Raw genomic sequence first — 14655 nt, forward strand, 5'->3', positions numbered from 1 at the left:
TTGGAAAATGGGTTTAGAAGGGACATTCAGAAAGTATCTATCTCTGAAATGGTCTTTGAAAAGTATTTCTTGGTGTTGAGGTAACCAAAAGGCTGTAATGTGTAGTTGTGGTGAAAAAGATAAGTAATTCCAGTTGGAAAATGGGATGTGGAGGGAAATTTAGAAGCTAACTTGCTCTAAAATGGTCTTTGAAAAGTGTTTATTGGTGTTGAGGTGACAAGAAAATTTTAAAGTATTGCTGTGGGTAAAGAACATATGTCCTTTAAGTTGGAAAATGGGCTTAAGAGGGAAATTAAAAAAATAATTTTCACTGATATGGTCTTTGAAAAGTATTTCTTGGCGTTGAGGTATCCAAAAAGCTGTAAAGTATTGTTGTGGGTGAAAAAGATAAGCACTTCAAGTTGGAAAATGGGTTTAGGAGGGACATTAAGAAAGTAACTTGCGCTGAAATGGTCTTTTAAAAGTGATTCTTGTTTTATAGGTATCCAAAAATCTTAAAAGTATAGTTGTGGGTTATATACATAATTACTTAAAGTTGGAAACTTGGTTTTGGAGGTACATTTAGAAAGTAACTTGCTCTGAAATTGTTTTTGAAAAGTATTTATTGTTTTTGATGTATCCTAAAAGCTGTAAAGTATAGTTTTGGGTGAAAAACTTAAGTACTTCAAGTTGGAAAATGGGTTTAGGAGGGACATTAAGACAGCAACGTGCGCTGAAAGCGTCTTTGTAAGGTATTGAAGTGTAATGAATTATCAAAGAAGCTGTAAAGTGTGGCGCTGGATGCAAAAGAGAAGTAATTCAATTGGGAAATTGGGTTTAGGATGAAGATTAAGAAAGTAAATTGCTCCGTAATGGTCTTTGAAATGTATTTCTTGGTGGTGTGGAATCTAAAATACTGTAAAGTATAGTTTTGTGTTAAAATAGTTAGTACTTAAAGTTTAAAAATAGATTTTGAAGGGGTATTAAGGGATTAACTTTCAATTAAATAATCTTATGAAATTGTTTCTTGTTGTTTTTTTAACAAAAAGTGTGTATAGTCTAGTTTTGGCGGAAAATGATAAGTGCTTCATGTTGCAAAATGGGTTTAGGAGGGACATTAAGAAAAGAACTTGTTCTGAAATGATATAATTTACCGATTATGTAATCAATTTCTCAGAAATCCAACTGTCCTAGTCGATTACGTCATTCTATGCCCATATATGGACCTCCGTCATGACCTTCTGATAGGGTTCTATCGATTATATAATCGATTTCTCAGAAATCCAACAGTCCTAGTCAATTACGTCATTCTATGCCCATATATGGACTCCCGTCATGAACTTCTGATAGGGTTCTACCGATTATGTAATCAATTTCTCAGAAATCACGTGTCATGTGTCATGTCTCATGTCTCATGTGTCATGTGTCATTTGTTACTCATAACCATCCAAAAACATCCATCAAAATAAGAAAAATCATGTTTTTCCTTTCTCACTGACAAAAACCATAAAAAATCCATAAAAGTGAGAACATCCATGAAACATCCATAAAAGTGAGAAAATTAATGTTTATTTATTTATACAGAAGTAAAACACGACCTAGAAGAAAACTGCTGTTGACATCAATGAAAAATAACGAATAACTGTATTAAAATTCATAATCGTCTGTAAAATGTACATCAAGTTGGGAAACATCCTGTTTTTTCAAGTAAAAAAATTCCTGTTTTTTTATTCTAAGTCTGAAAACAATCTCCCTAGGGACTCTATGCCCATATATGGACTCCCGTCACGAGTAGCACCCCCCTTTCTGTCAGTAGTGTTGTTACCATGAATTTTCTGATACATTGTTTTCTAAAATGTCAAAAAATTACTTTTTAGGGCACTATTTTCAATTCTTTTGTTTTTTTGGCGGAAGGAATAGAACACCTGTAAAACTTTACTCCACTGTACACTGTCAAGGTGTAAGGCTCATTTTGGTGTGTAAAAGAACTAAAGTAACACTTGGCTGATCACAAGGAGATGAAAAAAAAATGTCAAGTGAGAAAATTTGTTGTTTAAAGTTGATTCAGGAATGTTAGCTATTTACATAAGTTTATCCTAATAGTAAAATTTTACTGCAAAAACAATATTCGTCAATTTTGAAAAAGTGCTCGAATGTCCTCGTAAATAGTGGCAGATCGAAACAAAAAGAGCAACATAGTCGAAAACCCTAAACTTGATGTTTTGCCCCCCCCCCCACCTCTTTCTTCAAAAACAAAGAAAATCAAATTTTGCAAATTTTGCATTGAAAATCAAGTAGTGATATGTCCCCCTAGTTGTCTTCCTTTTTTCAGAGAACAAGGCTTTAGGCAACTTTGGCTGATTTTTTTGGCATTTAGTATTTCTGGTGTTTTTAGTTGTCGTTAATCTGCTTTGATTGATAAATACGAATCTCATGGAAATATCAGCAAAGTCCTTAATAAGGTTCTCCTTCTATTTTTGGAAGGGTATAATAGTGATATTTTATGCAAGGAACATTACGACCCATCTTTCGCATTTTTGACACAAAGAGATTGATCTGTTAAGATGGGGAATTCTTGCATGCCGAGATTTAGAAGTATAGAGCCCAATCCCTAAATTAGAACAAAGTAATAGAAGTCAAAAGAAAAGAAGAGAAAAGAAGAGAAAAATGATAAAAGAAGAAGCCAAAACCCAAAAGAAATCATCTAGAATCATTCTTGTGAAACAATAAGCAGTCAATAATAAAAACTTTTGAGTCACATACTTCGAAATAACTTTGAAACGTTCTTACTTTCTTGTAAATGTGTTGAATTAACTTCTTTTTACCTCTTTTAATTCTATTCTTTTCCGAAGGCTTTTATTTTTGCTTTAATTGTTCTTGATTTGTGTTTCTCTTTCATTAAAATTTTTCTGATTTTGTATTTATAACAATTTATATATATTTTCTATCTGGTTATACAGCTCCAAATTTTCTTTATTTTACACTGTTTACATTTTTCCCTAACATAAATCCCTAATTTAGAAGCTGAACCTATCACAAAATCATTTGGAAACACTGTCGACAGAAACGATCAAGACATGATGGAAGCTGTTGACATTCCTTACTCTTACTTTCCCCCTCCTGAACGCCCGGAAATAAGGAATAGACCTAGACATAGAACTAAAAAACCGTTATTAAATATGGAGATTGACAATGAAGGACAACAGACAGGTATATTTGGGATGAGCCTGGCTTAGGGCAGGGATGCATGTATTAAGCTATATCTATGCTTTGCTGAAACTATTTTTTTGCATCCAATTTTTCCAGATTCAAACTTCTAACTATTTTTGCGTTTGAGAACTAAATTTACCACAATATTCTTCTTCTTTTTCTTTTTTGTATCTCGTCTCTTCATTGTCTGTATATTAATTTTATTACGGACAATGATAAACCTGAAGAACACATTTTGGCTTCCTCGATTTTTATTAACAAATGATTTTTCTTTTGAAAAACAAGCAAAACTTAAATAATTTCTTAGACCACACTGCTTTTCCATTTACGAAAAATTAAGCAAGAAAAACGGGTTTTAATTTTATTAAAGCAGTGAATAAATAACAACAAAATGAACACTTAATTAAAAAATACTCCGAATATTTCGGTCCCACGTCCGGGAGCCTTTCTCAACGGAAAAAAAAGAGAAAAAAAGACGTTCTTTAAAAAATAATATTCATTGAAATACAACAGAACTAACACACGAATAGAGAGATAAAACAAAAGAAAAGAAATCTAAATAAATAAGTAGGAATTAAAGTCACATCTTAAATAACACTTCCATTCACTGACAAAAACGAATGTCTATAAGGGTACTAATCGTCTACTCACAAATCAATGGAAATCTACCAAAAATTTTCCTCATCACAATATTTTATTTGATCAGACAAAAATGGTAGATACGGCGGTAGGACTTTTACAAAGTTTCAGAGAAATTATAGAAATAAAAAAGATAGTCTATGGGGGTATTAGTATCAATAGGGATGAAGGGAAGCTTAGGATCAATTCAATTTTTAATAGTTTAACTAAAAAGCAAGTAAAATATTCAACCAGTAATGATTTTAATAATTGTTCTGAAACGAATAATGACCTTACGAACAAAGGTCAGAACGGTTTAAATGCTGGGAAAAGTAAACGAACTGCAGCTAGGCTTGCAACCAAAAGAATCCATTCAATTTATAATTCATAAATTGGTTGATGAACTTGTGAGATTTAATTAGGGGTTATGGGCCGGGGGTTAGGTGACCTTTATTGTTTTGCTCAAGTATAAATATATTCTTCACGTTTTGGTAGATTTCTATTGATTTTTGAGGAGACGAATAGTACTCTTATAGACATTCGTTTTTGTCAGTGAAGTGAAATGTTATTTAAGATGTGAGTTTAATTACTACTTATTTATTTATATTTCTTTTCTTTTGTTTTTTCTCTCTCTTCATGTGTTAGTTTTGTTGTATTTCAATGTATATTATTTTTTAAAGAACATTGTTTTTTCTCTCTTTTTTTTCCGTTGAGAAAGGCTCCCGGACGTGGAACCGAAATATTCGGAGTGTTTTTCAATTAAGTTTTTATTTTGTTGTTATTTATTCACTGCTTTAATAAAATTAAAACCCGTTTTTCTTGCTTAATTTTTTTAGCAAAACTTTTAATAAGATTGAACCTTAAAAGAAAACAAATTGTATAAATCAAACAGTTCGTGGTAACGAACTGTAAGTAAGGAGCAGCCCGGCTCAATGGTAACCGAAACTCTAAAAAACGGAATTTTGATACCAATAAATACATCAAAAGAATCATATTTTAATGCTGATTTCAAATATATAAACTTTCAAATATAGTTTCATCGAGTTTAGTCTTACCCATGAAAAGTTACGCGCCTGAGAAAATTTGGATGATTTTAGAAAAAAGGGGGAAAGACCCCCTAAAGAGTTATAGAACAATTACATGTGATATATCCAACTGCTACTACCAACTTACCGCCGCAACAAACCACCCGAATCCAACACAGATACAAACATACCCTTTTCATCCCATTTAATTCAAGGCTTCACTCTTTATGCCCTCCCATACAGTGTCAATTGTCCTTAATTCATTCATTATAACCTTTTCCCCACCTATTCTGGGACGACCGGTTTCTAGTCTGGCTCCAGATGAACGGCTAGAAGCACAATCTTTGGCAAAACGTCTAAAACGTGGCCTAGCCATCTTAATCTTTCTTTTGTCATGGCCCTAGCAAGTAGGATCGAGCCATTTCGCACAATTTAGTATTTGATATACGGTCAGTCAGACGAGTAACCAAATGAATCCGTAGACAATTGGTTGCTGTTTCGACAGTTGTTTGTCATTGCTATGACAAGTGTTAGTACAGTAATTGATTCCTTGTGCATGTGTTTTTGTTTATTTGTTTGCTTTTTTCTTCTTTCCTTTTTCTCTACTCTGTCTTATCTTGTTATGTGAATGATGGGTGTTCAATAAATAAATAAATTCTGCAGGAAAATATTTGTAAAATTTTCCTAAGACTTTTGAAGCGGCCATGCCTCAGATTTACGCTTGACTCTTATCGTCACTGTGGCTTCCACTATTCTAATTTTAGTTCGTAAACCTATCTTTCTATTCTTACAAACTTTTGATTTGTTTTACTGCCGGTAGCAGATGATGTTGTGACTTTTTCTTGAATAATAATATCATTTGAATTTGCATTGTTATGCAAAGACTCAGCTTGAGCTCAAACAGCGGGGATTGAGGGAATTGGCAACCTCCTTTCCACATTTGAGAGCACCTCGAGAGTGCCAAAAATAACTAAAATCCGTAGATTTAATTTTTACTAATTATTGTTACTACTTTTCATTTGCTGTCGCGTATTTTAAATTCACAGCTATCAATTTTCTTCTTAAACAAAGATTCAACTTGAACTTAAAGAGCAAGGGTTGTTGGGATTGGCAGACCCCCTCCCGCTTAAGAAAACCAAGTACAAGAAAGTTTTGTGGTGACAAGCTGTAAGCGTACATTTGTCTACACACCTCTTTAAAAACAGGGGCAGCCTGTTGGAGGAGAGGAAGGCGTGGTCTAGTCGTAAAGCATAAAAAGTGCGGACTGTTAGACTTGAACAACTGAAGGTCCTGAATGACCCTTGAATAGGTATAAAGATATGATAAAAAGAAATGACTATGAAGGAAAAAAATAGATATCAAGATTTATAAAGATTAAATGAAAATATTCAAAAAAAAATTTAAACATTTTACTTACAAATATATAAAAGCTGAAAAAAAATTCAGCTACATTGAAAAATTTAAGATTTTGAAGCCTAAGCATGAAAGGATGGTGTGACATTGACACAAAAACTCGTTAGTAGGCTACATTCTGATAATTATGGTGATGTAGTTTTGATGTCCACATCAAAGAAGCAGTGTCATAAAGGCCTTTACACAGGTATAATAATTTTCATAGCCACTTTACTTTTTTAATTCCATTCATAAAAATTTTAGTTTTTACTAGAAGCAGGCAAAAAATATTTTTCTACTTCACAATGCATCTCAATATGCACAATTTTTTTCAATTATTTCATTTAATTGTTAATTCAACATAATACATTTTAATTCAATTATAATGATAATTCAGTTAGGCTATCTATTCTAATTCAACTATAATTCAATAATGAAGAGTATTGACAAAATGTGAATTAATACTAATATCATATCTATATATTTATCAAATTTATTAAATTCAATTTTTTTTTAAATATCATTAATTTAGAGTTTAATTATGAAAACAAGATTTCAACTTACCACAAAATGGAATGCCAGGAGGTACCCATGTTCCATTATCGGTGCAGGTTCTTCTAGAAGGGCCCAGAAGTTCAAATCCATCTTCACACACGTAAGAAGCAATTGTGCTTGTAGCGATAACATTTTCAGAAAACACTACAGATGAATGTGATGGAGAACCTGGATACCCACAGGCAGAAACTGGAATAGAGAGGGGTCATAAGAATGATTTGGATCAAAATTGAAAACAATTTGAACTTTAAAGAATTAAAGGTCCACTGAGAAAGGTTCACTTGGGTTGTATTTCAGTAAGATCTTAAACAATAAGATTATCAGCTTTTTGGCAAAATTTTTTTCTCCGTGGGCAATTTTGAAAAGTGATCACATTGACGGAAACAATGTGATTTCAGGCAAGCGTAAATGTGCATGATTTCAAATTGTAGACACTTTCAAGCGGTAAAACGTAATGTTAACTCCTATGATGTTCCAAAAATGATTTTACTGCATGATGAGCTGCTAGTTATCCCACATAAAATGTTCTAATGAGGAATACAAATATTGAAAAGACGCTAGCATAGACACCTGCAGAGAGAAGAGGTGCTAAATAGGTCACTAATATGCTTCTTTTATTTTTTTTTTTACCAAAACCACCTCCGCCTCTCTCACTTTAAAACAAATTAAATTTTGAACCTAACACCTACAGTTTTTTTTTTATTTTAAATGGCAAGTGAACTGGACACACTTCAAAAAACAACATTTAAAAAAAAATTGCCTTTTCCCTAATAAAAGCCAGCCTTCCACCAAAGGAAGACGTTCTTATGGTGGGCATTCTAGCCATTTCTTACATGTCCTTTGATCTCCTCTTAGACATTTCAAAATTCAACATGACACTTTACAGGCGATTTTTTTTTTCAGACTTCCTATCCCATCCCGAAAATAACATAAAATATTTACACGGGCGTCCGTCCATATGTGCTACCAGATTTTCCAGATAAAGCAGCTCTCGGAGAATTGTGGTCACAATGATTACTTGGCTGGCATAACAACAGTCTTGGCCCTTAGATACCTACCAGTTAAATGGGTACCAGGGTTGCTAACAGTGGGTGCAGGGGTTGCTAACGGTTACTGCTGCTTCTAAATCGTGTCGTAGAAATTCAATCACAATGGCGACATTCCTCCTTCATCCACCCTGTTTAATTTCTCCTTAACCGATGCTACTCCTCAAGTCTGTACACGTGTACTAATGCATGTGTCCCTGTGTTTTTGGAGTCTTTGCCACCATGACCCAATTTTGATAATTTTTTGATGTTTCTTAGATCGAGAGGGCGCTAACTTTCCGCCACCTGGTGTATATATCGGAACAACACGTGTGCCACAAAGTTTTGTTATACCTGGCAGAGTCCCGAAAACGTTTGGCGAGCTCCCCAGAAAGCTTGGTGCAGTTGCACTGCGGTTGGTACGCGCCACCTGGTATACATGATCAAACAGTTCGTGGTAACGAACTGTAAGTAAGGCTCAATGGCTCAATGGTAACCAAAACTCTAGAAAACGGGTTTTTGATACAAATAGATACATCAAAAGAATGAGATTTCAATGCTTATTTCAAATGTATAACTTTCATCAAGTTTAGTCCTGCCCATCAAGAGTTACGCGCCTGAGAAAATTTGGCTGATTTTCGAAAAGAGGGAAAGACCCCCTAAAAGTTATAGAACCTTGATGAAAATCACACCATCATATTCAGCGTATCAGCGAACCCTACTGTAGAGGTTTCAAACACCTATCTACAAAAATGTGGAATTTTGCATTTTTTGCCAGAAGAAAGATCACGGATGCGTGGTTTTTTTCTTTTCCCCAGGGGTGATCGTATCGACCCAGTGGTCATAGAATATCGTGGGAGGGCTCATTAAAACCGAAATTAAAAGTTCTAGTGCCCTTTTTAAGTGACCAAAAAAATGGAGGACAGCTAGGCTCCCATGCACATTTTTTCCCCAAAGTCACCCGATCAAAATTATGAGATTTTGTTCAGCATGGTCGAAAATATGATAACTATATCTTTTAGGATAACTTAATCCCCCGAAGTCTCCGGGGGAAGGACTGAAAGTTATGAACTTCACCCAATGTTAACATATAGTATTGGTTATTGGGAAGTATACAGACGTTTTCAGGGGGGATTTTATCTAGTAGTGGAGGGAGGGGGTGGGTCGGGGCTTATGTGGGGGGATCTTTCCATGAAAGAAGTTTTCATGGGGGAAGGGACATTGCTATGAAGGGGACACCGGATTTCACAGCATTATTTAAAAAAGATCAGAAATTTAATAAAAAAAACAAGTTTTTCAACTGAAAGTAAGGAGCAACTTCAAAGCTTAAAACGAACAGAAAATATTTCGTATATGATTGGGTTCACCCGCTAGTCAATACCTCGCTCTTTAAGCCAAAAATTTTTTGGTACTTTCATAAGAGCTATTTATTCTAATTAACGACCTTTGTGATTAAGGGGTCATTTTTAAAGAATTGGAACAAAATTCGAACTTTAGCTTAAAGAGCAAGGTATTGACTAGGGGGCGAATCCCCTAATAAACGTATAAAAATATATGAATATAGAAGTTCGTTACGTAAGTTAATTCGTAAGTTACGTATATTTATTCCTAATAAAAACGTTCGTAAATAAAATTAAACAACTTTCGAGAAAGCCACACAACCAAATAAAAGTAAAATTAATATGAAAATTTTGTTTTAATTATTCATGTACGGTGAGCCAAAATCAAAACTTGCATTAATTCAAAAACATTCAAAAATTAAATAAAAAAAACAAAGTTTTTTTTTAACTGAAAGTAAGGAACGACGTTAAAACTTAGAACGAACAGAAATTATTCCGTATATGAAAGGGGCTGTCCCCTTCTCAACGCCTCGCTCTTTACGCTAAAGTTTTTTATTGTTTAAAAAAAAATAGAGTTGTGTGACAGAGTCAAACTTTAGCGTAAAGAGCGAGACGTTGAGGAGGGGACAGCCCCTTTCATATACGGAATAATTTCTGTTCGTTCTAAGTTTTAACGTCGTTCCTTACTTTCAGTTAAAAAAAAACTTGTTTTTTTTTTATTTAATAATATTAAAAGCACGAGTATTTTGGCTTCATATCCAAAAACCTTATCAACTAGGAAAAAGAGTAAAAACATAAGAAAACTAACATAAGCGTAAACAAACTAACACTTGCATAAAAAGATAGGAAAAAACACAAGGGCTAAAACAATAAAAGCGAAAGAAACACGCATCTAGTAAACTATAATTGATATTGTAAAACAAATCCACGTGATCAGCAAAAACAAAAGGCAGGGTGGCCTTTATATAACAGTGTGTATGCTCAAATTATCTTCCGAAATGAATAGTAGAAAAATAAACTAAAGTTTTTATTTAAAACAAAATAATTTTTTGTTTTTTTTCTTTAAAATTTCACTCTCATCAAAATTATCACCCGTTTTTCAATATTTTCACCTCATTGAATTATAAATGGAAATGTTATGTGGTCTCAGAAACTGCCTACGCATGGTTAGAACCAAATTTATGTTTTGTTGAAATAACTTTTTTTTTGTATAGAACTTTCGAAAGAAGCGGGAAATTATACGTTAATTTGCTCCTTCTTTCCTAAACACCTATTATGAGAACCAATCATGAGCACCTAAAAGTTGGGGGAGTTCCACCTATATATATATATATATATATATATATATATATATATATATATATATATATATATATATATATATATATATATATATATATATATATATATATATATATATATATATATATATATATATATATATATATATATATATATATATATATATATATATATATATATATATATATATATATATATATATATATATATATATATATATATATATGTACGTATTTACTTAAAAAAAAATTCTTGAAAATCCTGGGATTTTCTGGCCTGAATTCAGCCTCTTAACGATTTTCCTCAGATTTCTGACCAATCCAGATCGTTTTTTTTATGCAAAAATATCCCTAAATAAATACCAATTATATATATAAAATACCAATTATATATATATGCACCCCCACTTATGTATTTCCTGATCGACTAAAATGGAATATACCTGTTTGGACACCTCTTCCGCTTGCCAACCCCTACCATACCCTCTATTCCAATCACCCAAAATTCCTCATGAATCAAAAATTGCTTTAATCTGCCCCATCCACGAGCATCTTCTTCCGTCTCACAGAGACTCCGCCAATGCTTCCCTCATTAGCCTATGTTTTTACATACCTACCTTTCTTTCTCAAGAATATATAGCTTTATTTAGGCTTGCCTGAATATCTTTGATGGACGCTTTGGAGCCAAATCTCAACCCCTCAAGAATTTTTGAAAAATTGTATATTCCAGCACGTTTATTTACATGTAAAAACATAATTGCTTGTAGTAGCCTACACTTTGACTGTTTGGTTGCTAATAATTTGGTGCTATCAAGTGTTTTTATAACATTAAAACAGTAATGAAAAATCTTTAAAACAAGATTTTTCAGGATTTTGAAAACCCTTACTGGCAAGCCTTTGTTAGCTTTTCTGCTTTTTAAGTAAAAAATAGTGTTTCTTTTTTTACTGGGGAAGAAAATATTTCTCAAGTAAGATAGGCAGAAACACAAAAAAGGAAAAATTTTAATTTTCTAATTATTTAGTTGACCTTGAATAGAAAAAGATATAAAGAAATTGTAAGTCACAAGCATTTTAAAAACTTTAGATATATTGTCTACATCATAAAATTTAGATATTTTTTTTGCTCTTTCCGTTAAAAAAAAGATAGTATTTCTGTTTTAGCAGAGGAACAAATTATTTCTCAAGTAAGAAGGCAGAAAGGTGAAAATCGAATTTTTTTAAGTTATCTTATGTTTTAATGCTGTTTTTCATTAGTATGAAAACATTAGTAAGTTATGTGCCTTCACAGATATTCGAAGAAATTAGTTCCACTTCTAAAGCACATAATTTATTTTTTAGGACTAGATCCTGATTTTCGACCTCCTTACCAAGAGCGAGGAGATGCTCGTGAGCGAAGACCCTCTAGTGAGCTTCCTATTAATATTGACCGAAGACTTCTCCGTAAGGGGCCATACAACCGCATGGACGATGATATACCCGTAGTACCTGTAACAGGGAACAATATAGATACTGCCAATATTAGGAATCAACCTCCGCCCAATGCGAACGAACCAAAAAGAGTGGAAATAGATGATATGCAAACTGGAAAATTAAATCTAGGTAAGGACGGATGGGGTACCCTATTTTTATAGTTTTACATTAGTTTTATTAGTGAGCCTCCTATTAATATTGACTAAAAAATCCTTAGTAAAGGGCCGCTGATGTTTGTATCTATAATGCCGTTAGCAAAGGATGGTATAGATATTGCAAACGCTAGGAATCTAGCCCCAGTCAATGCAAATGAACCAAAAAGAGTAAAAAAATAGTCTAAAAATTCACAATAGAAGTGTAAAGAAACATTCCTAAGAAACAAAAACGTTTTCTTCCGATGTATTCAATAGTTTTATTGTTAACATGGGTTAATATTATTTAACTCATCAATTTTGAAGACAATTTTTCGAAAACAAAGCTTTTATTCTTGAAGTTTTGCAATAACAGAGTGGATTCTTCCAGTATAGAAAAGCAGACCATGAATATTGGTTATATTTTTTTATTTAATATTTAGTAATATTCCTTTGCTTAAATCACTCTTTACTTATATCTGAAAAAGAAGTCTTTATAGTTATTTAATACCGATTCTGAAAGGCTCTTCCAACCATCAAGCACGTTAAAGTTAGTAAAATTCAAATTTTAATTCTTTATTGCAAACCGAACATGGAAATGTAATTCTGTATTCATAAATACACAAGACGAATGAATATTCCCCCTCCCCCGAAAAAATTCTTCCCCACAAGTGAATATAATAATAATAGGAAGAGAATAAAACATTTTGGTATTCCCTCCCTCCATTCCCCCTGAAGTTGGTAGAATCATAATAAATAGGCATTGAAAAATTTAGTTACCCCGTTCCGAATTGGTATAAAATAACAACAAGAGAGAGAAAACGTTTGTCCCCCCCCCCGTGGAAAAATCTACAAAAATATGATATCTGTGGTACGACTAAAAATGGTTCTTCTGTACCCGGGAGTAGAGGTGACCCTATTGACACGGGACGACACCCCTGCTGCCACCTATAACTTTTTTGCACCCCATATATGGGCATAGCCTCCCTAGGGAGAACACGTGGTTAATGGGGTCAATGACCTCTTTTTCCAAGGTCGATTTATTTGATGTTTCTATGTGTAATAACTCCGGGACGAAGGTTGCACATGCGCATTGAATTCTAACGGGAACAATGTTATTGATCTAGGACTCGAGGGGAAATGGATTTCTGAGAAATTGATTGCGTAATCAAAGTGTGTCAACAACAACAACATTGACCTTGACATTCGCTGAGAGCGTGCACTTACAACAACAACAACACCGGAATTTGGAACACCTGTGCTGTCGACCTCAATTCACCTATCGTGAATCAATAATTCCCCTTAGAAACAACAAATTAATTTCCCCTTTCTTGACAGATCAATCAATCAATGACATCATCTGTCAGACTTTAAAAATTTTCGCCCTAGAAACATTTCTCCAGGAATAGATTCAAATCATTAATGTCTTTGCCTCGGGAACAACTCTTTTGGTCGAACTCCAAAGGATATTAATAACCACAGGCCATGGAAACAATTAGGCAAGAAACATCTTAGCGATGAATTGTTTTAGCGCGCGAAAAGGTTTCTTATTAATTTGAAATGCGTTAGCGCAGAGATGCCAATAACAAAGGAACATGCTGAATTTACGTTTAGGGATTATTTGGGCGAAACCGTTTTAGACAGGTTATGGAACTATTTCGGCGAAACAGATAGAGACATTTTAAAAGAAGATTTTTGAAGAGATTTTGGAAGAGGTTTTGAGTTTGATCGTTATAAAACACAAGTTTCATTTGAACAGTGTTGTGAGGTCCTCTAACCCAACCCCAAAGGGTTCCAATCCTCCTACCCCAACCCCGAAGGAAGCCCCCCGGTCCTCAAAAGCCCCCCAAGCTCCCAAAGGCCCTCCACCGGTCCCCAAATGTCCCCCAGGCCCCCAACTGTCCCCCCGGACCCTCAAAGGCCCCCCAAGCTCCCAAAGGGCCACCGGCGCCCCCAAAGGCCCACCCAGACCCCCAAAGGCCATCCCCGGGCCCCCCAAAGGCCCATCGAGCTCCCAAAGGACCAACGGGGTCCCAAAGGCCCTCCACCGGCCCCCAACTGTCCCCTCAGGACACCCAAAGGCCCTCCCCTGTGCTCCTCAAAGGCTCCCCGGGCTCCCAAAGGACCAACGGGGTCCCAAAGGCCCTCCACCGGTCCCCAAATGTCCCCCCGGCCCCCAAAGGCCCACCCTGGGCCCCAAAGGCCCACCCTGTGCCCCAAAGGCCCTCCCCGGCCCCCAAAGGTCCCCCGGACCAGAGAAGCGCCGCCGGGATAACACACACACACACACACACACACACACACACACACACACACACACACACACACACACACACACACACACACACACACACACACACACACACACACACACACACACACACACACACACACACACACACACACACACACACACACACACACACACACACACACACACACACACACACACACACACACACACACACACACACACACACACACACACACACACACACACACACACACACACACACACACACACACACACACACACACACACACACACACACACACACACACACACACACACACACACACACACACACACACACACACACACACACACA

At 34.9% G+C, this 14655-nt stretch overlaps 1 protein-coding gene across 1 annotated transcript in view; it reads left to right on the forward strand.

The window, feature by feature from the left end:
* The first annotated feature begins 3004 nt into the window (after positions 1 to 3004).
* LOC148947503 (uncharacterized) overlaps positions 3005 to 14655 on the forward strand; it is a 33773-nt gene continuing 22122 nt past the window's right edge. The window contains exons 1-2 of the mRNA XM_089095285.1: positions 3005 to 3189; positions 11784 to 12044. Of these exons, the coding sequence (XP_088951411.1) occupies positions 3057 to 3189; positions 11784 to 12044 (394 nt within the window). The 5' untranslated portion in view covers positions 3005 to 3056. The remainder of the gene's footprint in view (positions 3190 to 11783; positions 12045 to 14655) is intronic.

Source organism: Artemia sp. Qi Xiang Cuo, chromosome 10, assembly GCF_049724085.1.
Source record: "Artemia sp. Qi Xiang Cuo chromosome 10, ASM4972408v1, whole genome shotgun sequence".
NCBI classification, from domain to species: Eukaryota; Metazoa; Arthropoda; class Branchiopoda; order Anostraca; family Artemiidae; genus Artemia; species Artemia sp. Qi Xiang Cuo.